At 43.3% G+C, this 25,343-nt stretch overlaps 1 protein-coding gene across 6 annotated transcripts in view; it reads right to left on the bottom strand.

Annotated features, from left to right (window-relative positions):
- The window catches only part of LOC137615305 (tRNA:m(4)X modification enzyme TRM13 homolog), a 203,422-nt gene that overhangs the window by 116,993 nt on the left and 61,086 nt on the right, over positions 1 to 25,343 (bottom strand). For all 6 annotated transcript variants that reach the window (XR_011039214.1, XR_011039216.1, XR_011039215.1 and 3 more), the window contains exons 5-8: positions 23,387 to 23,581; positions 16,607 to 16,718; positions 11,351 to 11,475; positions 10,419 to 10,537 (exon numbers count right to left, since the gene is read on the bottom strand). Coding sequence is in view for 3 of the 6 variants with exons in the window: in XM_068345061.1 (XP_068201162.1) it covers positions 10,419 to 10,537; positions 11,351 to 11,475; positions 16,607 to 16,718; positions 23,387 to 23,581 (551 nt within the window). In the remaining 3 variants the exon portion in view is untranslated. The remainder of the gene's footprint in view (positions 1 to 10,418; positions 10,538 to 11,350; positions 11,476 to 16,606; positions 16,719 to 23,386; positions 23,582 to 25,343) is intronic.

Genomic DNA, 25,343 nt, shown 5'->3' with positions numbered 1-25,343 from the left:
TAAGAGGTCTTGAGACCTGAGACCAGCGTTTTCTCCCCTAAATTTCTTCTGCAGACGAGCAAAATAACGGCTCAATCGTCTGCGGGTGGGAGTGACGGTCTCTGTAAGACACGCCCGCAACCACCGAGGATACTTCTGTGCGTCGATCAAGGCCTGCCGAACCCTTTTGCCCTTCGACATTGCTTCTCCCCTGGGCTTGGGAGCTTGCAAGAGGTCCCGGACTGGGAGGACGACTGGCACGCACAGAAGTACCCTCACGCACAACACTGACACACTTTGCGCTAATCACTTTGATTTTCTGTTTGCACTTATTTCACTGAACTCGAAACTTTAAGTGGTTTGTACCTGAAACACGCAATTCTATCCTTTCTCAAAAGTTAGTAATTGCGAAAACAGAATTACAATGTAACAGAAAAATCTAATGAAAGATAAATAATTCAGTGGCTGGAAAGAGACTAAACACTAGATCACTCTAGAAACGTTTACCTTCTTCCTTTACAGAGACTAGGGAGAAGAGCAAAAACGATAACAACGTTACTCGCTTGAATGAAACGTTTATCCTCCTCTTTCTCCCTCCGTCTCTATCTCTCTCTCTCTCTCTCTCTCTCTTGACTTAGAACCTGAGAGAAGAGCCCAATCATATATATCGTTAAAACATATTATTGTTAAAGGAAAAAACTGAAATATTTCCCAAAATGAAAAGTTCCTTTATTAGAATTAAAACCATTAAGTTAAGAAAGAATGAACAAAACGCTAGACACGGTTACTCTTACTGCAACGTGACACCGTGAAAAGTCTTTCTCTATCGTAACGATAGAGCGCAAGTTGAACGTTCTGAACGTCAACAACTGCAGAGACAAAACAAAACGTTAGTTCAACTTTGAAAACAGTACGAGACTATCAAATAAATTCTTTCAAAGACATTAAAATAGCATAATATGTTAACAGGTAAAACCGAAATGACGGGCTCAATGTTAATTAACTTCGGTACCAAGAAAAGACCGCCTACTATTAGGAAGGTCGAATATAAACAAATATAAAAATTAATTTTAATAAGTTTATAATAAAAGGAAGTTAATCGAAGAGGCCTATAAGAGGCGGAGAGATATAAAATGGAAGTTAATCGAAGAGGCCTATAAGAGGCGGAGAGATATAAAATAAATCTATAACTTTTGTTAAGCAAAATTAAGAAAGAGAGTCTATACTCTCTTAGACACCAACACTTCCGTCTAAGGGAAGGGTCGGCCATTTAAAGGTGAAAGAGAGTTCATACTCTCTTCGCCACCATAATTAATCAAATTAATTCCAAAAGCTAACTAAGCTAATATAGAAGTTTCCAGTATAGCGAATAGCTGCAAATTTTAGAGAAATACTTCACCAAACCGTGAACAATACTCCAAAATCATAAGCGTATCCAAGAACGTCTTGCCGGAAGCACGACAGAGGAAAAAGTGAGGTGGCGTCAACAACAAGTACTGTAGTACCTGGCCAAAGGTGGCGCTTGTGAGTACACCCCCTTCTAGTATAGTGATAGCTGGCGTATCCCTCCCGTAGAATTCTGTCGGGCAACGGAGTTGACAGCTACATGATTATCGGGTAAGTTTAATATTGAAAAATAAATTTTTGAATATACTTACCCGGTGAATATATATAGCTGCAACTCTGTTGCTCGACAGACAAAAAACTGTAAAAAACTCGCCAGCGATCGCTATACAGGTTGCGGGTGTGCCCATCAGCGCCAACTGTCGGCCAGATACCATACTCAATGTAAACAAAGACTCAATTTCTTCTCATCCCACTGCGTCTCTATTGGGGAGGAAGGGAGGGTCGTTTAATTTATATATTCACCGGGTAAGTATATTCAAAAATTTATTTTATAATTAAAATATCATTTTTAAATATTTAACTTAGCCGGTGAATATATATAGCTGATTCACACCCAGGGTGGTGGATAGAGACCAGTTAAATATGTTTACATCTTATGAGCTAAGAGTTTTTATTTCATTTTAGAAGTTATCAATATAACAAAAACAAAATAAATAGGTACCTGGTAAGGAAGTCGACTTAGACGATTACTCTGCCTTATAAGTACGTCTTCCTTACGGAGCCTCGCGATCCTCTTAGGATGCTGATAGACCCCTAGGAGCTGAAGTATCAAGGGCTGCAACCCATACAACAGGACCTCATCAAACCCCTAATCTGGGCGCTCTCAAGAAATGACTTTGACCACCCGCCAAATCAACCAGGATGCGAAAGGCTTCTTAGCCTTCCGGACAACCCATAAAAACAACATTAAAAACATTTCAAGAGACAGATTAAAAGGATATGGAATTAGGGAATTGTAGTGGTTGAGCCCTCACCCACTACTGCACTCGCTGCTACGAATGGTCCCAGTGTGTAGCAGTTCTCGTAAAGAGACTGGACATCTTTCAAGTAAAATGACGCGAACACTGACTTGCTTCTCCAATAGGTTGCGTCCATTATACTTTGCAGAGATATATTTTGCTTAAAGGCCACGGAAGTTGCTACAGCTCTAACTTCGTGCGTCTTCACCTTAAGCAAAGCTCGGTCTTCCTCACTCAGATGTGAATGAGCTTCTCGTATTAACAATCTGATAAAGTATGACAAAGCATTCTTTGACATAGGCAAGGATGGTTTCTTAACTGAACACCATAAAGCTTCAGATTGGCCTCGTAAAGGTTTAGTACGCTTTAAATAGAACTTAAGAGCTCTCACAGGGCATAAGACTCTTTCTAGTTCATTGCCTACGATCTCCGATAAGCTGGGAATATCGAAAGATTTAGGCCAAGGCCGAGAAGGCAGCTCATTTTTGGCTAGAAAGCCAAGTTGCAGCGAACAAGTAGCTTTTTCCGACGAAAATCCGATGTTCTTGCTGAAGGCATGAATCTCACTGACTCTTTTAGCCGAGGCTAAGCATACCAGGAAAAGAGTCTTAAGAGTGAGATCTTTAAGGGAGGCTGATTGTAACGGCTCAAACCTGTCTGACATGAGGAATCTTAGTACCACGTCTAAATTCCATCCAGGGGTAGCCAAACGACGCTCCTTGGTGGTCTCAAAAGACTTAAGGAGGTCTTGCAGATCTTTATTGTTGGAAAGATCTAAGCCTCTATGCCGGAAGACCGATGCCAACATGCTTCTGTAGCCCTTGATAGTGGGAGCTGAAAGGGATCGTCCTTTTCTCAGGTATAAGAGAAAATCAGCTATTTGAGCTACAGAGGTACTGGTCGAGGATACAGAAACTGACTTGCACCAGTCTCGGAAGACTTCCCACTTCGATTGGTAGACTCTAATGGTAGACGCTCTCCTTGCTCTAGCAATCGCACTGGCTGCCTCCTTCGAAAAGCCTCTAGCTCTCAAGAGTCTTTCGATAGTCTGAAGGCAGTCAGACGAAGAGCGTGGAGGCTTTGGTGTACCTTCTTTACGTGTGGCTGACGTAGAAGGTCTACCCTTAGAGGAAGACTTCTGGGAACGTCTACTAACCATCGAAGTACCTCGGTGAACCATTCTCTCGCGGGCCAGAGGGGAGCAACTAACGTCAACCTTGTCCCTTCGTGAGAGGCGAACTTCTGCAGTACCTTGTTGACAATCTTGAACGGTGGGAATGCGTAGAGATCCAGATGTGACCAATCTAGGAGGAAGGCATCTATATGTATTGCTGCTGGGTCCGGGACTGGGGAGCAATAGATTGGAAGCCTCTTGGTCAGCGAGGTTGCAAAGAGATCTATGGTTGGTTGACCCCAAGTGGTCCAAAGTCTCTTGCATACATCTTTGTGGAGGGTCCATTCGGTTGGAATTACTTGCCCTTTCCGACTGAGACAATCTGCTATAACGTTCAAGTCGCCTTGGATGAACCTCGTTACTAGGGAGATGTCTTGACCTTTTGACCAGATGAGCAGGTCCCTTGCGATCTCGTACAATGTCAGTGAGTGGGTGCCTCCTTGTTTGGAGATGTACGCCAAGGCCGTGGTGTTGTCCGAGTTTACTTCCACCACTTTGCCTCGAAGGAGACACTCGAAGCTTTTCAAGGCCAGATGAACTGCCAACAGCTCCTTGCAGTTGATATGCATGCTCCTCTGACTCGAGTTCCACAGACCTGAGCATTCCCGACCGTCCAGTGTCGCGCCCCAGCCCAAGTCCGATGCGTCCGAGAAGAGAACGTGGTTGGGAGTCTGAACAGCCAGGGGAAGACCCTCTCTTAGGTTGATATTGTCCTTCCACCAAGTCAGACAAGACTTTATCTTTTCGGAAATCGGGATCGAGACCGCCTCTAGCGTCTTGTCCTTTTTCCAGTGAAAAGCCAGATGGAATTGAAGAGGACGGAGGTGTAGTCTTCCTAGTGATACAAATTGTTCCAGGGATGACAGCGTCCCTACCAGACTCATCCACAGCCTGACTGAGCAGCGTTCCTTCTTCAGCATCTTCTGGATGGATAGCAGGGCTTGATCTATTCTGGGGGTCGACGGAAAAGCCCGAAAAGCTAGACTGTGAATCTCCATCCCTAAATACAGAATAGTTTGGGATGGGACCAGCTGCGACTTTTCCAAATTGACTAGGAGTCCCAATTCCTTGGTCAGATCTAGAGTCCACTCTAGATCCTTCAGACAGCGACGACTGGAAGAGGCTCTGAGAAGCCAGTCGTCCAAATAAAGGGAGGCTCGGATGTCCGATAAGTGGAGGAATTTGGCTACATTCCTCATCAGCCTCGTAAACACGAGAGGAGCTGTGCTTAGGCCAAAGCACAGGGCCCGAAACTGGTCAACCACATCTTCGAAAACGAATCTCAGAAAAGGTTGGGAGTCTGAGTGAATGGGGATATGGAAGTAGGCGTCCCTTAGGTCTAGCGAGACCATCCAGTCTTCCTTTCTGACCGCTGCTAAGACTGACTTTGTGGTCTCCATGGAGAACTTCGTCTTTGAGACAAAGACATTCAGAGCACTGACGTCTAGCACCGGTCTCCAACCTCCTGTCTTCTTTGAAACTAGGAAGAGACGGTTGTAAAATCCCGGTGATCGAAGGTCCGAGACTTTGACCACCGCTCCCTTCTCTAGCAAAAGAGACACTTCCAGTTTCAGGGCTTGTCTCTTTGCTTCCTCTCTGTACCTGGGAGAGAGATCGATGGGGGACGTCGCTAGAGGGGGTTTGCGTACAAAAGGGATTTTGTACCCCTCTCTGAGTAACTTCACAGATTGTTGATCTGCGCCTCTCTTCTCCCAGGCTTGCCAGAAGTTCTTGAGTCTGGCTCCCACTGCTGTCTGAAGTTGCGGGCAGTCAGACTCTGCCCTTGGAGGACTTGGGTCCTTTCCTCTTCCCTCGTTTCCCTTCGGCACGAGCACCTCCTCTGCTGGAGGCTCTGCCACGAAAGGGCGGAATAAAGCGAGACGCTGGAGTGTCTATCCTCGGTCTAGCAGACAATGTAGGCAAAGGGGGAGCTTTGCGAGCCGAGGACGCAACTAGATCATGGGTGTCCTTCTGAACTAACGATGCGGCAATTCCCTTTACCAAGACTTCAGGAAACAGGCACTTGGAAAGGGGAGCAAAGAGAAGTTCAGATCTCTGGCATGGCGTAACTCCAGCAGACAAGAAAGAACAGAGAGACTCTCGCTTCTTCAGGACTCCGGACGTGAATGAGGCAGCTAGCTCATTGGACCCATCACGGACGGCCTTGTCCATGCAGGACATAATGAGCAAGGAAATGTCCTTATCTGGCGAAGAAATTTTCCTGCTCAGGGCTCCTAAGCACCAGTCTAAAAAGTTAAAGACTTCGAAAGCCCTAAATATCCCTTTAAGAAGGTGGTCCAGGTCCGATGGTGACCAACAAACCTTCGAGCGTCTCATGTCAAGGCGGCGGGGAGAGTCTACAAGACTTGAGAAGTCGCCCTGGGCAGAGGCAGGAACTCCCAAGCCGAGAACTTCTCCCGTGGCATACCAGACGCTCGATCTAGAAGAGAGTTTAGATGGGGGAAAGGCAAATGCTGTCTTCCCTAAACTCTTCTTAGACTCTAACCAGTCTCCCAACAGCCGCAAAGCTCTCTTGGAAGAGCGTGAGAGAACGAGTTTCGTAAAGGCAGGTGCGGTAGCAGGCACTCCTAATACAAACTCTGACGGAGGAGAACGAGGAGCCACAGAAACAAAGTGGTCCGGAAACAACTCCTTGAAAACAGCCATGACTTTTCTAAAGTCCAATGATGGTTGAGTTGCCTTAGGCTCGTCCAGTTCTGAAGGTTGATCGTCGGGTTCAGCAACGTCCTCCTCTGAAAGTTCCTCATCCGACAACTGATGAGGAAACGGCAACGGAGTGGGCAACGTCTGGCTCGCTGAGTCCGGTCGCACTGGTGCATGCGTGACGGAGTCGGACGCAACGTCATGGAACTGCTGCACAGTCTGTGAACTGTCAACAACCATGGGTGCGCGAGGACGCACAGCGTCCACCCGCGACTGTCTAGACCGTCTGGGTTGTGCAGTCAACACCATACCGGGTTGCGGAGGTTGACGCACCGCGTCAAAACAAGTCACCTCTGATGGTTGCTGAACGTCCTGAACGTCAACAACCACCTCCGTGCGTCGCCTAACGTCAACATGCGGCTGGCAACCCACACTGGGTCGCATCGGAGGAGGAACCACCTCAACTGGTGGACGCGAGAAGGTAACCTCAGCGTCAACAGGACGCAAACCAGACCGCTTGGAAGGTTGTTAGCCAGAAGGTTCAGCAGCAACCTTCTCCGCATTAAAGTCCTCCATCAAGGACACAAGCTTGGACTGCATGTCTTGCAGCAAAGCCCATTTAGGGTCTGCGGCAACAGACGGGGTTAGCGACTGAGGCGGTACCGCTTTGCCTCTCTTAGGCGGTGAGCAGTCATCAGATGACGGCAACGAGTCCGAACTGACCCAGTGGCTACAACCGGGACCTTGGACTTGTCCTGAAGGGACCGACTTACGTTTTAAAGGTCGTGAGACCTTGGTCCAAAGTTTCTTACGAGAAACACCTTCGGACGACGAGGTAAAAACGGGCTCTCTCGTCTTACGTAGGTAGGGGGGATCTTGGGGAGATACGCCTGATACCTTGGAGGGAACGTCTGTTCGCTGATCAAGGCCTCTCGAACCCATGCGTCGTACGACATTGCTTCTCCCCTGGGCTTGGGAGCTTGCAAGAGGTCCCGGACTAGGAGGACGACAGGCACGAACAGACGAACCCTCAAGCGCAACACTGTTCACAACACTTTCACTAGGCACTTTATCACTTCCCGCGGCACTTTGGCACTTTAGCTCCTTAACATCCGCCATGAGTTGATTGCGGTCACTTGCAAGGGACTCAACTCTCTCCCCCAAGGCATGGATAGCACGCATCATGTCAGCCATCGATGGTTCCTGAGTGCTAGGAGGGGGGTTAGGAACAACCACTACAGGGGAAGGAATAGGTTGAGGGGCATGAGGAGAGGAAAAATCTATCGACCTAGAAGAACTTCTCCTTAATCTATCTCTCTCTAGCCTGCGTGTGTACTTCTCAAATTCGATAAAATCGAATTCCGAAAGGCCCACGCATTCCTCACACCGATCTTCCAATTGACAGGTTTTACCCCGACAATTGGAACAAACAGTGTGAGGGTCGAGAGAAGCCTTTGGAAGACGCCTAGAACAGTCCCTAGCATTGCATTTTCTAAACTTGGGAACTTGTGAAAGGTCAGCCATTTTGAATTGGTCAAGGGAAAATTCCAAAAAACGATCTAAGTCATCAACAATGAATCCGATACAAAAAAGAGTTCAAGGATTTATTTGAAGAAAAACCCTGCACAGCGAAAGCTCAAAACCAAAATAAAGTACTTCACCAAATATGATGGGAAAAACTCCAGGTTTCAACAGCGAGTAAAGTACGTCTTGTCGACACGTCGACAGAGAAGAAATTGAGTCTTTGTTTACATTGAGTATGGTATCTGGCCGACAGTTGGCGCTGATGGGCACACCCGCAACCTGTATAGCGATCGCTGGCGAGTTTTTTACAGTTTTTTGTCTGTCGAGCAACAGAGTTGCAGCTATATATATTCACCGGCTAAGTTAAATATTTAAAAATCCTGTTTTCGTTCCTTATACAGTAATAGCCCAACCACTCTAATGGTGTATTGAGATTTTATGGTAATGCTTGTGTGTGGCCTCACCATATCTCCTTCATCTTTCAGTTCTCTCATCACCACGTTGAAATGTAGTCATTCTATGTTACACTCCAGATTGTGATTTTGTATTAGAGGACTTCCTTAGAACCTCATTATTAACTATTACAGATTAATAGGAAATTCAAACTTCAGCCTTTACTATGCATTCCTGTGAGGGCTGTTCAAGAGATTTATTGCAGAGCATTAATAATTCTCATTCTCTTTGTCTTGTGGCAAGAACAAATGGGTGATTTGAATAGCCGTTGGGAGAAATAAAATTCCTAACAATTTCTCTATTGAAGAAATACATTCAGTTAGTGACTGCCCACATAAAAATTCCAGTTGTAAAAGGCAATGTTAAGAGATAATATGACAATAGCAAAAATTTGTCACTTTCATTTTCAATACCATCTATTCAATGTATCCATCCAAATTATGATACGAATACAGAGCACACAAAATACCTAAGCACTTTAAACAGAATAGATTATTCCTAACCATACAAGCAGGTTATTGGCCATATGCATTGACAATAACTTATTCCAAGTGGATATAGACCACCAGTTGATACCAGTATTGCTTCATCTACAAAAGCAAGAAACTACACACGTGGACAGCAACTCACTTGTTTTACAGTAGACTTCACCTATCAGAGAATCAGAGAATATTTTACATAGAGGCTAGAAATGGTTCTTGGTTAAAAAAACAAATTAATTTTGTTGTCAGTGAACTTTTTACCTTTGGGGTTCATTACTTTATTGTGTATTGTGATGTATTTGCTTAGAAAAGATTTTTCATCCTAATGGAGAATGTATGAGGTTTCATTAAGTGCACCGACACACTTGGCATAAAAGAGCATTTTGCTAGTACATTTACCAGGAGGTTGCATCAAGGAGTTTTCCTATGCTAACGTAATGTCTCCCTAACTTGTCAGAATATCAATTGCCCTAATCTTTCCCATACTGGTCTAAATAACTGTTTCTGATCAGGACTTGTTTGACATTATTTAATGACTATTTACTTCAGTCAACTTTGGACTTCTAGTATTGAACTGCCATGGGCGATGGCCAACAGCTCTGCTTACCATTGCTTACCACTGTGCTTTCTTGCTTTCTCCTCTAAACACCTTTACATAAGTTTTAAAAACCACCGGTAACATATGTCATATACATAACCGCATAATCATCAACTAGATGTATATATTCCTAGCTAACTATAAATGACTTTTTTGCCAAAACTTTTAGTTTCCCATAAAGGTACCATTACTCAGTATGTTTATAGCTAAACTGTTACAAATGATCTAGGCTATGCTTAGCCCAACGTTATCAAAATATCCCCTAGCTTAGGCTATGCTGTATAATGCATATGAAATAAACTCAACACTCATCATGCAATGAGCAAAATACTGATAATATTGTAACACAATGAATTTCATGCTCGATGGAAACCAAAGAATGGCTGTCATACATGAAGGAACACTCATTATCAAAACAAGGTAAGTGATGAAATAGCCTGAATTGGTGGGGTTCCCTTAAACACATGAGTCCATGCTTTACACATTAATAAACTGGCCCTAGAGCAGGGAAGACAATATTTCTTTGGTACTGTATACTGTCTCATGTACTGTATTGGATTCCCTGTTCTAGCATTTTAAGGAAATTAGTTGTAGACTACACAGTATCTAACCTCAAAAAACATTGAAATCAGCTCAGGGTATTATTAAATTACCATTATAATTGCCATAAAGGATGTGAAGAAAGTTAACACAAACATCATTTTCCCAAATTTCCCTCCCTGCAAGTAATCATATCACACCGTGTTAAAACCCACAAATTGTAAGGGACGGCTGCACTGTACTGTGTACATAGAAGATAGATCCCAGAAAATTTATATATATTCATGGAAGACATGGGGAGTGTAGTGCAGGATTAAAGAATTGCAATGCTACTGTACTCTGCTGTTTACTTATTGTGGGTAATCTGGTAGTCATTCCAATTTTGCTTGTTAATTGTAAACAGCAAGACACAATAATCATTCTAATATTATCTGGCACATAAAAACTCTTGAGTCTGGGGACAATTGAGGAAGTAAATGTCGGCTGATTATGAATGATGGTGTTGTGATGAACAAGATAGTACTCAAACTCCCTATATAATAACTGTTAACATATATATAAAGAACAACCATTCTCTACCTTTCCATAATCAATCAAAACTAATATAACAAAGCTTTTGTGGAAATATAGTTCTTCACCTGTAAAAACAAATGTCCAACATAAGCATTATAGGTGCACCTGTGATGACAACAGAGGGCCAATACAATACCAGCTACTCTCTGACTGCTCTGCTTTGCAAGACATTCCAGAGTCAAGTCTGAAAAAAGTGAATAAAAAAGCATATAATGATTCCTGTTACAATGACAGGAGGCTTTATATAATTTCAGATAAAAAAAACTAAAAAAAAAATAACTGATTTAGAAATTACCAAGGAAATCATTGGCAACTATGAAGTAGAAAAATTAGAATTACATTCTTGAAAATTTTGATAAGTTAAAATTAATCGGAAATACATCACTAATAATTTATCATTCATCTGTTACTTAAGTTTACTCATAGTAGTTGTTCTAAAGATGAAATCTGTATTAGAAACTTTTCTTAAGTGTTACATATAAACTACAGTAGTAGTATCAAGTGTCTCATTGATGATAAATATGCAAAGTCTCTTTTAGTTTTTATTCATATTAAAGAGGTATAGCACTTTACATTAAGCTCCATGTGTAAAAACATGGTTAATACTGTAGTTCCTTTTATCAACTACTATACTTTTATAGCTTTACTGTGATATTTTAGTAACAAAATTATCTTCATTCTATTTCACTACACTTTTTGAGACAAAATATGTATGGAAAAAAATGTATGTTGTGCAACATTTTGATATTCAATGGCAGTTCCCAATACAATATAACCATTTTTACCATTACTGTAAGAGATAATTTTTGACATGCTCCTTTATGGGGATTTTTCATCACTGATACTGTATATTTAAACAAATATTTATTCAAAACAATGAAGCAGGAACTTTAATGATGCCTATAAATCACTCACTAGAAACCATGTTACACATGGTTCACTAACACTTTACAGACTTAACAGATATTTATATAAGCCAAAATCGAGAAATTGTTACCTGTTGCCCCCCCACATAAGTGTTTGCCAAGACCAACAATTCGCTTGTAGTTTTCAATGGAGTCAATTCCTTGGAGATTCAAATGTTGAATGTCAACTCTGAGCCGCTGTATGAAAAGCTCTTTGCTATTCACTCAAAGAAAAGAAGAACGGAATTTTAGTAATTAAATTTATTATTTCTATACGCGCCCAAGCTTCAAGTAACATCCTTCCCGAGGTTAGTTAAATGTCAACGGCTCTTCTAAAATTCTAAAAATGTCCAACAGTGGAACCTCTACACACGAACGTATCTACATCCGAATTTTCCAACATCCGAAGTAAAATTCGAGCAATTTTTCGACTCTACACCGGAATTTTATTTCGACACACGAAGTAAGCAATTTTCGTCGTACCGGTTGTATCCGAATTTTTCGACATGCGAAGTACAATTCGAACACGTTCCTACTCTACACCCGAATTTTTTTTCGACACCCAAAGTAAACAATACCCGTGCACGTAGATGGTACTCATAGCGCCGGATGTATTTTTTATTTCCACCGATAGAAGGCAGCATTTCTACCTCGGAGGGACCCTCAATTAGCGTGGCTTGGGATATTCCTCTGTTCTCGTCGGCTTCGTGTGGTTGTGCCCAAGGCGTTCTGCTATTAACTGTGTTTTAATCGTGATTTTTTACGTTCATCCTTTTACGGTATTTTATGTAAATCATGGGTCCTAAAAGGCTTAGTTTCGCAAGTGGTAGTGGTAGTGGTGAGAAAAGGAAAAAGGAAATGCTTTCTTTAGAAGTAAAGCAAAGAATTATTGAAAAGCATGAGCGTGGCGTCCGTGTGAGTGAACTTGCAAAAGAACATCACGACGAACTTACTACAGAGGAGCTCAAGGAACTCCATGCTAAGTCTGAGCACATGACTGATAACAAGGAAGGGATCGAGGAGGTAGAGCATGTGTTAGGTTCGGCGCAAATAAAAGAGGTGTTAGGAAAATATCAAGACGTGGTCGACTTCATCGACAAATACCATCTAAAGAAATTGCAGGTTTGTCGTGTAGTTGCGCAGTTTGATTATGTTTCCCTAATTTATTTTCAAAACATTCTGAAAAGCTGTACCAAGCAACTTTCTATCGATAGCTTCTTTAAAAAACTACGAAGCAAACTCGTGATGAAGAGGAAGGAAGTGGTTCAAAGAAAACGGTAAAGAGTGAAGCGAAAGAAAGTGAAACAAAGAAAACGGCAAAGATTGAAGAGAAAAAAATTCAATCAATTTTAAGTGTAGAGTGAAAGTGATTAAAATTAATCATCAAAAAGAAAAAAAGAAAATGTAAAAAAAAAAATAACATATATAAATAAAAAAATAAATAAACTAAGTTAGGTTAAAATTCACTTAGTGTAAGTTAGAATAAGTTACGGTAGTGTACGTTTATCGTAGTCAACCTCTCTACCTCCTCGCCGCCCGTCCATCTCCTCTCTGTATAGCAAGACCAACACCTGCGCTGGACTTTCTAAGGTAGAGTGACGCTAAAAACCCGTTTCTTATTTATTATTTCTTGATAATTATTCTTTTTTACATGTCTATTATCTAATTTAGAGTGCATATTGTCATGTGTAATTATGTGTAGTAATTTATTAAGGAGTTATCCTAGGTTTTTGGGCTCAACCACGGATTAATCCTATTTCAATGTATTCTTATGGGAAAATTCGTTTCTACATCCGAACATTTTCTACATCCGAAGTCGGTTGTGGAACGGATTAAATTCGTATGTAGAGGTACCACTGTATTTTCTTTCAATGCAAGCCTTGCCCCATCTAGTGGGATACTGAGATTATTTTGCAATGTATGCCAACAACCGAGCTTAAGAATGCCTCATTGGTCAACAACTTTTCATAAATTCAAACATGTTTCACACACTCTTTAATATCACTAGACAGTTGGAAAAGAGGTTATGACATGAAGCTCAGGTGAGTATAAAAAGAATAAATGACAAATTTGAAAGTAATTTATATTTTTCCTAACGATACAAAGCTGGAGCTATTTATTAGGGATTATCTTTCGGCAAAGCTGAAAGACTAACCATTAAGACTTTTAAGTGAGGTGGCAACTACCCAACCTGCTAGATGGTGGGGGGGGGGGGTTAAGTGAGGGGTAGTGGGGGTTCCCAGCCACTCCTCTCAATCACACCAGTGTATCCGAGCCACTTTTGATTGTAGGCAGGCATGGTTGGCATAGGTAGATACCCGGGTGCCTACCTGCTTGCCCGCCCAAGTCGTGTTTTTTAATCTAAAATACCCGGGCAGGTTTTTTTATGGGTTTTAGCCGTTTTCTGCTTCAAAAATCCTTTATCAATATTTTATTGAGTAACTTTTAATTTGATACATAATTTGAAGAAGAATCTTCCTGAGGAGCTATCTCCAGGTTAGCAAACCCATTGATGGTCCACATGCAGGCTAGGACTTGCCAGAAGGCATACTTGGAATCCTCCAGCTTGGCTTCTGATCTAACCTTAGGACTTGCAGCCCTAGGGAGGTAGTCATCATCAAGGTTCATGTCATCATCCACCTCCAAAGCTCTCACCCATAGGAGGCAGGGGTGGGTCGAGGTCATCAACCGAGGGAAAGTCGGTTGCTGACATTACTGCCACTAGGGGGAACCCTCTAGGTCTCTCTTGTATGAGAGCTGCTGCACGTGCCTTGGAGTTCTTGGGCACCGTCTTGGTGTCCTTAAGACTCTCTGCAAGGCGGCATGTATTCCTCCAGCAAGGAAGGTCTGGACGGCTCCTGTCGTCCCGCAGAGGTCTGAACCTCTTTTGCAGGAGGTTCCTCGTCTTCCGGTGGTGACCTGGTAACGGGTCGAAGCTCCAGTGGTACAACCTCTATAGGAGAAGGCCGGAACGTAGGCATTAGGGTAATCACCCACGGGGATTCCAAGCCTCTGCTTGAACGAGGATGGTGAAGATCAGCCAGATGTGGAGTCAGTTTTACCATCTTCCTCCTCTTCTTTGTCATCAGGACCGCGGTCAACTACAGGTGATAGAAGTCCTGCTGGATGTTAGCTATCTCTCTTACAGTTCCGCAGGCTCTCCTGATGGGCGTCAAACATCAGGGAGTCCGAGGCCCTAAAAGAAGCTTGCCTCCTCCAAAGGTCGGCTGGCAAAGCAGAAGAGGAAAAGGATATCGACTTTCCCAAGGGAATCATGGGTGTTGAAATAACTGCTGGTTTCTGCCTGGAAGGTTGTGCTGGGGGGACGAGCTTCTGCCCCTGCTGGGTCATATTCACTACAGCTTGCCTGACAGCCTTGACCAGGTTTTCAAATCATGGTGGTGGCTTCCCCACAGTTGACAGATCCAGAGTGCCCTAAGGGAGGCCTGTGGGTAGAAATCGCTTTCTTGAAGATTAATTTCTCGGTACCTCGAACTGAGGGAGAGAAGGTTGCTTACCTTGGTCAATCCGAACAGGCATCTAAAGATCATTTTGCGTGGTCTTCCGGGAGAGATCTGGGGAAGGCAATAGGTGACGCCTGGCATGGTGTAGGTGGCTCTAGAACTGCTACTACCTGTTGAGAAGGTTCATCTCTCAATTCCCAGGGTGCAGGATCCTGATTGCTCAAGGGTAAGCGTAAATCGCGCGTGAAAGAACAAGATTCACACGTGGAAACAAGATCAACAAGCCTGTGTGGCAATCATGAGCAGGAGATAGTGAGTGCAGTCAGGTCTAGAAGACCTCCTGGAAGGAGTCAGACGAGATGACGAGTGACAATCACGTGCTGGCGATCGACGAGCAGGCGAGCAGAAATCAGGTGAGTGGCGAGTAGGCAAGCGACGCGTTGGAGAGTGGCGTGTAGGAGAGCGACGCATGGGATAGTGACGCATTGGCAATCGCCGAGCTGGCAAGTTGACAAACAGCGAGCAGGAGAGTGGTGCGCTGGTGAGCGGTGAGGTGGCGAGATGGAGAGTAGTGCGCTGGCAAGCATTGGGCCAACATTCACTTTTACTACTATAATCCATATTCATAGTTCTTATTCTTAACTTATAAACTATTAACATGTGATTCAGGCTATGTGAAGTATATTTCTAATTATCATCATTATTATTATTACAGTAAATGCTAACCTACAACCCTAGTTGGAAAAGCAGGATGCTATACGCCCAGGGGCCCCAACAGGGAAAATGAAGAAAATGAAGAAAAATAAAATATTTTTTTAAGTATAGTAACAACATTAAAATAAATATTTCCTATAAAAACTTTAACAAAACAAGAGGAAGAGAAACTAGGTAGAAGTGTGCCCGAGTGTACCCTCAAGCAAGAGAACTCTAACCCAAGACAGTGGAAGACCATGGTACAGAGGCTATGGCCCTACCCAAGACTAGAGAACAATGGTTTGATTTTGGAGTGTCCTTCTCCTAGAAGAGCTGCTTAACATAGATGAAGAGTCTCTTCTACCCTTACCAAGAGGAAAGTAGCCATTGGACAATTACAGTGCAGTAAACCCCGTGGGTGAAGAAGAATTGTTTGGTAATCTCAGTGTTGTCAGGTGTATGAAGACAGAAGAGAATTTGTAAAGAATAAGCGAATAAGCCAGACTATTCGGTGTCTGTGTAGGCAAAGGGAAAGAACCGTAACCAGAAAGAAGGGTCCTAAGTAGTAATGTCTGGCCAGTCAAAGGACCCCCATAACTCTCTAGCGGTAGTACCTCAATGGGCGGTTGGTGCCCAGGCCAACCTACCAACTTATTACTGAGCTGTTATATCCAGATAAGAGCTCACTAATAATAAATCTACTGTATTTTCAAAACCAATAGGCAAACACAAAATAGCTGACTTATGTCTATGGTAAACCAAAGAATAAAGTGAAACAACATAAACATTGGTTGATTGTGGATTGCCTTACCTTGTGTGACACATGGGCTCTTCCTCATAGTAGCAGATCAGACAATAGAAACAAAGTTACAGTACAGTACTTAGTCTCTCGTGTCTCTCGATAACTCTGTCTTCTGTCGACAAGAGTAGTCAAACTCTGGCACTGGCCATGGTAGGGAGTCTGGTATTGTTAAGGGCAGACTTTCCTAATTCAAATTTAAATTAACAAAGTTATGCTTCCAATGAAGATAGACACTATAAATTCTGGGTAAAATACATAGAATCAAAAATTTTAAATGCTCAATTGATATAGCTGAAGAGCAACTCCTAATAATTTAAGGTATTTAAACATATAAGAACTTCACATAAGTAAAAGTGACCGTAATAGTAAAAACACAATAAAATCCTTACTTGTACTTGAGTTTAGCATCAAGTTTATATCGCTGTGCTCCCCTATCTATCAATACAAATAAGGCTTTACTGATGTCTGTTACAGATTCTGTTAACCAGTGCGTCAGCTTACCTGAAAATATAAAATCAGATTACTGGTAACTGAATACATTACAGTTTGGATAAGTTAAATTCATATATGAATAAAAAGGCGACCATTGCATTATTCAATAAAGACTATAGCTGACCACAGAAAATTAATTCTACTGAGCACATATAGTAATATAACACCAAGCAATGAACAGCACTGAAAAACACCACTAGCATCGATATCTAGATAGGGCTACAAAGTAAAGGCATAATGAAGCTGCCGCAGAAGACTGCCTTAACCACATCCTAATGCAATTCCTCCATACCAGGAATCTTAGCCAAAACGGGAACAGTCCCTATAAAAGTTAGAGGGAAATGTCTTCAAGAAAGTTGCAGTGAGGTAAAAGAGAAAAAAGGCAATAAGACAGGAAATCATTTGCTAAATATTAAGTAAATAGATAGCATATTTCCATTTTTTTATGCATTCATTCCTGCTATCAACATAAAGAGTACGATCCCAAAGTGAGGGCATCATTTCCATCCAATGTATGACTTGCACATTAAGATTAGTAGACATAAATGTAATAAAATCCCATTAAACTTAAGACTTGTCTAAGCCACTGATAATTATGTCCACATTTATTTCTATATACTGTACTTTATAATATTGAAATATATTAACTTTAAGCAACAACACGGATACTAATGGGAAAAGTTGAAAATGTTAAAGCACTCAAATGTGTTCATCTTTAACCAATGGGGATCATAATTCCGGAGATGAATGGATAAGCCTACCATCCACTTGAACAACTTCCCTTTTTTATTTATCAGTACTGTATTTCCTTCTACACACACGCAAATCTAATGTGACTAGGTTTATTTAAGATTAGAATTAATTATGTCTAGCACAACAGGCCATTGGATCGATATATGGCCCAGTTAATAAGTTTCATTATCACTAGCTTGATAACTAAAACACTACGTCAGCACTCTATCTATTTTCTACCTCAGACTGATATCATAAAAAAAGATACTAATATTTCAAGTATTGAACTGTTTTTATCATTCCAAAAACACTCATCAAAGTCAAAACTCCTTACAATAGCAGCCTAAAAAGTGCCTATATTCAGTGGGCTTTTTTTATCTTTGGTGGCCTCTTAGATTCCCCAAGATAATCAAATGTACATTGTAAAATGATCAACTGGCAAGGTTAGATGTTTTCATAACCAAATGCTAATATCCTATACTTGCCCTAAACCCCTTCCTTTGAGTTCAACTCCTTTGTTTCATATGATATTGAAAAAAAAAAATCTACTGAATAAAGAACAATAGATCCTGATGAATAACATTTCCCCTTCTAAAACAATGAAAATCACCTAACATGTAACAAAATTTTGTTGGTCAAGTGGAACATGGTTGTTTGTATGGTCCTATTACACCAGGAATACATTTTTTAATGACTAAACATTACTAATGAAGCTACACATTACTCTGGTGCTGATTCTTGACTTGGCTTGAAAGTGAGCAAAGAATACTGATAGTGTAGCAAGAAAGCATCTTCTTGCTTTCATATTAGCCAACAATAGTAATATTGTGGGAACTATTATGAACATGAATGCTTTTGAAGTAACATCTTATAACAATTAAATATTAGCTTTAATCTTTTACATATGAATAATAAATATCCTTCCTCAAACATCAATCTTAGCGAATATATCAGCAGACCATTAATTCTAGTCTAGTATGCTTACTTATCAATGGTGTGAACGCTATATAATATGACAAATTCGTAGATAATTTGTATTTTTCCTAACTATACAAACCTTAGCTATCTAATAGGGGTATTACTTTCGGAGTAGCTGAAATGACGAGCCATTAATTTTTAACGAGGGTTAACTACCCACACCGCTAGTTAGCGGGGAGTAGGGAGGGTAGCTTGCTACCGCTCCCCTTCACACACCTGTGGCTGAGCTCACTTTGCTTGGAGGTAGGACTTCAAGGGGGATAGGGCTGGCGGGTAAATTTGGTTAAATAGCTAAGGTTTGTATAGTTAGGAAAAATACAAATTATCTACGAATTTGTCATTTGTTCCGTAGCTGCAATACAAACCACACTATTTATTAAGGGTGACTCACCCATTAGGAAGTGTGGACGTCCTAACCAATCTGGCTTTTTGGCTTTACCCGGGGGCTCCTTATCTGAGTGTGTCAGCACTCAAGGAATAAGGAGTCCCTGCACCTCGCTAATACCTTGCTATGCAAGGTTTGCGGCCTATGCAAGCTGTGTGTGAAGGGCTGTAGAAGTGTGACTGTCCTGGTAAAGTTATTCCGAGTTCTTTAGATGGAAAAACTGTGCACCAGGACTTTCCCAATACCACCTTGTCAGGGTATGGGGATGCAACAGTATTAATCTTAATGCTAGGTACAGAAGGGAGCATGGTTTACCTGCAGTGGTTTGAGGAAAGCTATGCAGAGAACCAAGGATGCTGCTTTCCCCAAGAGAGGGGAGAATGAAGAAAAGAATAAGGGCCAGTCAAACCTTTCCATTCATGCAGACTAAAACCGGGTAACAATGCCCTCAACCTTCTGCTACTTGTCCAATAAGGAGCTTGAGGTTTTAAACCACCTATTGTGCAGCCACCACAGGACTGATAGAGAACGTATCAAGTCTCCTGTGGGTCACGTCTTGCAGGTAGTGGGATGTGAACGTGTTCTGACGCTTCCACACCCCAGCTTGAAGAACCTGCGTCACTAAATAGTTTCTTTTGAATGTCAGGGACGTAGCTATGCCCGACATCATGAGCTCTGTGGCGACGTGACGGAGGAGGGTCTGGATTTAGTGCATGGTCAATAACCCTGCGAATCCACGCTGAGATGGTGTTCTTGATGACCCTCCTCTTGGTCCTTCCTGTGCTGATGAATAGTGCAGGCACACGAGGACGGGCTGCAGCTGTTCTCTTGAGATACAGCCTCAAACTCCTCACTGAGCATAGTAAGAGATGGTGTGGGTCATCTGTTACAGTACGGAGACTAGAAATCCAGAAGGAGTCGAATCGAGGATCCGCTACTTCCGGGTTCTGAGTCATAGCAATAAACTCAGGGACGAAGCTGAGCGTTACCTCTCCCCATCCCCTTGAATGGGCGATGTCGTATGAGCGACCATGGAGTTCACGGACTCGTTTGGTCGAGGCCAAAGCTAGCAGGAACACCTTCTTCCAAGTCAGGTGGCAATCTGTTGCCTGGCGTAATGGTTCATAGGGAGGTCTCTTAAGAGACCTGACAACTCGAACCACATTCCATGGGGGAGGTCTCACTTCTGACTGGGGGCAGGTAAGTTCATAACTCCGTATGAGTAAAGAAAGTTCTAGCGATGAAGAAATGTCCATTCCTTTCAGTCTGAAGGCGAGGCTTAAGGCTGAGCGATAGCCTTTGACTGCCGAGACTGATAGGCGCATTTATTTACTCAAATACACGAGGAACTCCGCTATTGCTGGGATAGTGGCATCGAGTGGAGAGATACCCCTTCCATGACACCAACCACAGAAGACTTTCCACTTTGCCTGGTAGACTGCTGCTGATGACTTACGCAGATATCCAGACATCCTGATCGCAACTTGTTACGAAAATCCTCTCTCAGTGAGGAGATGCTGGATAGTCTCCAGGCGTGAAGTCGTAGCGAAGCTACGGCTTTGTGAAAGGTGTTGGCATGTGGTTGTTTCAGTAGATTGTGCCGTGGAGGGAGTTCTCTTGGAGGCTCCATTAGGAGTTGCAGAAGGTCCAGAAACCATTCTGCGTGATGCCATAGCGGAGCTATGAGGGTCATTGAAAGATTGACTGATGTTCTGGTCTGGTTGAGTACCCTCCTCATCAGATAAAATGGGGGAAAGGCATAAACGTCAATGTTGTCCCACCATCGTTGGAAAGCATCTTGCCAGAGAGCCTTGGGGTCTGGGACTGGGGAACAGTACAACGGGAGCCTGAAGTTCAGGGCTGTTGCGAAGAGGTCCACAGTTGGAGAACCCCACAAAGTCAGGACTTTGTTGGCTACTAGATGATCCAAAGACCACTCGGTACTCACTATCTGAGATGCTCTGCTCAGGTTGTCGGCGAGCACATTCCTTTTACCTGGAATGAAGCGTGCCGATAGTGGTATCGAGTGGATTTCGGCCCATCTCAGTATCTCTACTGTTAGATGGGATAGTTGCTGCGAAAAAGTACCTCCTTGCTTGTTGATGTAAGCCACTACAGCAGTGTTGTCGCTCATCACCACCACTGAGTGGCCCGCCAGGAACTGTTGGAACTGTTGAGGGGCCAGAAAGATGACCTTCATCTCTAGGAGATTTATGTGGAGGTACTTTTCTGACTCTGACCTGAGGCCTGAGGTCGTGTGGTGCAGCATGTGGGCCCCGCCCCCCCTTTTTTTTTTAAGCGTCTGAGAACAGCATCAAATCCGGGGGGGAGGACGCGAAGGTCCACTCCCTTTCGTAGATTCTCGTCTGTCACCCACCACTAGAGGTCCGCCAGTTCCGCAGGTCCCATGGGGATCTGGATTCCGGGGAGTCGTGAGCTTGATTCCACCGGGACTTGAGTCGCCACTGGAGGGATCTCATCCTGAGGCGACCATTGGGAACTAGACGGGCCAGCGATGAAAGGTGACCGAGGAGACGTAACTACGAATGGGCTGGAAGTTCTTCTCATCTGAGGAAAGGTTTTGCGACCTTTCTCAGCCTTGTTATCCTGTCATCTGATGGGAAGGCTTTGTGGAGATTGGTGTCTATGATCATGCCTAAGTATACCAGTCTCTGAGTGGGAAGCAGAGAGGACTTCTTGAGATTTACCAAAGTACCTCCTCTGCTGTATGCGAGGAGGTGGGAGGAGCTTGTTCGTAGCACCGGCACAGTTGGAGGAGGCAAACTCAGAGCTGTTGGGAGATCTTGTCCCTGGTACTCTTCACCCCTTGAGATCAGGGTAGGGTGGCACTGGTCTTTGAGGGTTTCTGAGTACCAAAGACGCGGTCCAAGACCATGTCTTTACCCTCTCGAGAGGGTATCTTTGTGTCGGAAAACCCATTGAGAACCCTCATCAGAGTCAGAACCTGCCAAAATGCATGCTCTGACTCTTGTTGGTCTCCTGTTGTAGGACTTGCAGCGAAGTCTCCTTCTATCCCCCAAAGGCTCTTCTTGGGGTGAGTTGCGTACATTCCCTGAGTGGCTGGCTGTCTCCATTCTAGCCCTAGTGGAGGACTTAGGCAGGGTTTTGGAGTTTTTGGATTCCTTCCTAGGAAGGAGGTAAGACTCCAACATCGATGACCTGTGTGGCATGTCCCTCCTGCTCTCAGATTACGGGGAACTCTCCGCGTGAGGAGAGATTTCCTCCATTGGTGCGATGGAAGAGTCTCTCCTCGCACGGTTCCCTCGCTTCGTCTGACCGGGATGGAGAGTCTTTCTGAGAAACAGGAGGAACTCGTCTCGATGGTCTGCATGGAGTCAGCTTCGCCCTCAGGGAAGTGATCGCGACAGAAACTCCTCTTTTCTTCTTCAAAGGGGTAGAGGAAGCCATGGTTCCGTACCTTAGGTCTAGAGGTATAGGTCGCTCTAATGAGCAATCGGACAAGACAGGCTTGAAAGCCTGCGTTACGGCTCTGACTAAGGCACTGAACCAGGGCTGCTGGCTGAAGGATGCACTGTCAGACAGATCCCCTGAAGGGAAAGGGACCGAAGGTTCCCTACGAGGAGTCACTGTGATAGGTGGGTCGATAGGTGGGTCCGCCTTAGAAGGCAGTTTAGGGATCCTGAACCCCTCTACTTGAATGTGTTCCCTTCTCCCGCAGTGTGCGCTGGTATGCGTTTTTCGGGAGGGGAATGAGGTGATGGCGACCTTGCTGGATGACGCATCTCTGCTCGTGCTTGCGCGCGGAAGAATATTGGCGCTCACAGGTGGGAGATTGCTGGCGAGCGCACGTGAGACCGCACAGGAGAATCATGGCACGTGTCCGTAGGAGAGAGATGGCGCGCGGGTGGATAGCGTACGCATCTCTGTGTGTGCACGCAAGAGATAGTTGGCACGCAGGTGAGCACGAATGTTCTTCTCCCTTAAAAGCAACTAATATCCCGCTAGGGCTTCTTCTTCCGGCGTCGCGCAAACCTCTCCCACTAGGAGGAAGACCACTCCCTGCACTCACTACACTTGTTAATAATATCACACCGTTGACCTCTGCAGGAAGGACAAAGGGCGTGAGGATCAGTCTCGACCGCCGACATATATGTTCCACAAGGGCGGCCGGTGAGTCCAGGGCAGGTGCACATGGTCGCAGAAGTCATCTTCACACACACTCTAAGAGAAAAAGAGAAAACAAAATGGTGTTAATGGCTGCCAAAACTCGGCAAGGATGAAGAGCGGTAACGGCCATTCATCATCCGAGCCGAAAGCAAAGTGAGCTCAAGCGCAGGGAGCGGTAGTAAGCTACCCTCCCTAACCCCCGCTAACTAGCGGTGTGGGTAGTTAACCCTCGTTAAAAACTAATGGCTCTTCATTTCAGCTACGCCGAAAGTAATACACCTATTAAATAGAATGGTTTGTATTCCAGTTACGGAACAAATAAAAATTGCAGAATTTAATATCACAGTTAAGTAATAAAATATTAATGCAAAAAAGAAAAAAGATTGAGGAATCAAGAAGAATCAAACAAACAGAATCAAGTAACAATAATTACCCCTTCCAGCACCAAATTCTATAAAGCATGTGGGACAAGAGGAGGTATCCAAAAACCCTTCTTGACTCAGGTGACCAAGTATGGATGAGTTTTGTGATAGATGGCGTGTCACACTTGGGCCATAACCAGGAGTAGATATTTCTTTTACCAATAGTTCATGACTTAATTTGGCTTTCTCAATTTCACCAACATGTTCTGTCAAAAAATGCAAATGATTTAATTATCAAGGATAGGGATCAAAGTAGTTGGCAAACATACAATAATGGTAAAATATGTCAAATTTGGAAGTAATTTGTAATTTTCCTAACAATACAAACCTGTTTTGGAAAGAAGTGAAGAGAGTAAGGAAGGCTGGTTCAAGATTTGAAGAGACAGTTTAAGATGGAAATGGAAGGTTGTTAAAGGGAGAGGAGGCAAGGAAAAGGTAGGCGGAATATTTTGAAAGTTTACTGAATGTTGAGGATAATAGGGAGGCAGATATAATTGCTGTTGCAGGTGTTGAGGTGTTGGTGATGGGAGATGAGAATGAGAGAGAGATTACAAGAGAGGAAGTGAGGAGAGCACTAGATGAAACGAGAGTAGGAAAAGCATCTGGTATGGATGGTGTGAGAGCTGAGATGTTGAAGGAAGGGGGTGTGATTGTACTTGAATGGTTGGTGAGATTGTTTAATATGTGTTTTGTGTTGTCAATGGTACCAGTAGATTGGGTTTGTGCATGTATTGTACCACTATATAAGGGTAAGGGAGATGTGCATGAGTGTTGTAATTCAAGGGGTATTAGTTTGTTGAGTGTAGTTGGAAAAGTGTAGGGTAGAGTACTGATTAATAGGATTAAGGATAAAACAGAGAATGCAATCTTAGAAGTACAGGGTGGTTTTAGAAGAGGTAGGGGTTGTATGAATCAGATTTTTACAGTTAGGCAGATATGCAAGAAATATTTAGCAAAAGGTAAGGAGGTGTATGTTGCGTTTATGGATCTGGAGAAAGTGTATGACAGAGTTGATAGGGAAGCAATGTGGAATGTGATGAGGTTATATGGAGTTGGTGGAAGGTTGTTGCAAACAGTGGAAAGTTTCTACAAAGGTAGTAAAGCATGTGTTAGGATAGGAAATGAAGTGAACGATTGGTTTTCGGTGAGAGTGGGGCTGGGACAGGGATGTGTAATGTCGCCGTGGTTGTTCAACTTGTATGTTGATGGAGTGGTGAGAGAGGTGAATGCTCGAGTGCTGGGACGAGAATTGAAACTGGTAGATGAGAATGACCATGAATGGGAGGTAAATCAGTTGTTGTTTGCAGGTGATACTGTACTGGTTGTGGACGCAGAAGAGAAGCTTGGCCGATTAGTGACAGAATTTGGAAGGGTGTGTGAGAGAAAGAAGTTGACAGTTAATGTGGGTAAGAGTAAGGTTATGAGATGTACGAGAAGGGAAGGTGGTGCGAGGTTGAATGTCATGTTGAATGGAGAGTTACTTGAGGAGGTGGATCAGTTTAAGTACTTGGGGTCTGTTGTTGCAGCATATGGTGGAGTGGAAGCAGATGTACGTCAGAGAGTGAATGAAGGATGCAAAGTGTTGGGGGCAGTTAAGGGAGTAGTAAACAATAGAGGGTTGGGCATGAATGTAAAGAGAGTTCTGTATGAGAAAGTGATTGTACCAACTGTGATGTATGGATCGGAGTTGTGGGGAATGAAAGTGACGGAGAGACAGAAATTGAATGTGAGATGAAGTGTCTAAGGAGTATGGCTGGTGTATCTCGAGTACATAGGGTTAGGAACGAAGTAGTGAGGGTGAGAACGGGTATAAGAAATGAGTTAGCTGCTAGAGTGGATATGAATGCATTGAGGTGGTTTGGCCATGTTGAGAGAATGAAAAATGGCTGTCTAATAAAGGTGATGAATGCAAGAGTTGATGGGAGAAGTACAAGAGGAAGGCCAAGGTTTGGGTGGATGGATGGAGTG

The sequence above is a fragment of the Palaemon carinicauda genome, chromosome 21 (assembly GCF_036898095.1).
Source record: "Palaemon carinicauda isolate YSFRI2023 chromosome 21, ASM3689809v2, whole genome shotgun sequence".
In the NCBI taxonomy this organism is placed as follows: domain Eukaryota; kingdom Metazoa; phylum Arthropoda; class Malacostraca; order Decapoda; family Palaemonidae; genus Palaemon; species Palaemon carinicauda.
The sequence above is the reverse complement of the archived record's forward strand: the minus strand, read 5'-3'. Positions and strand labels throughout refer to the sequence as shown.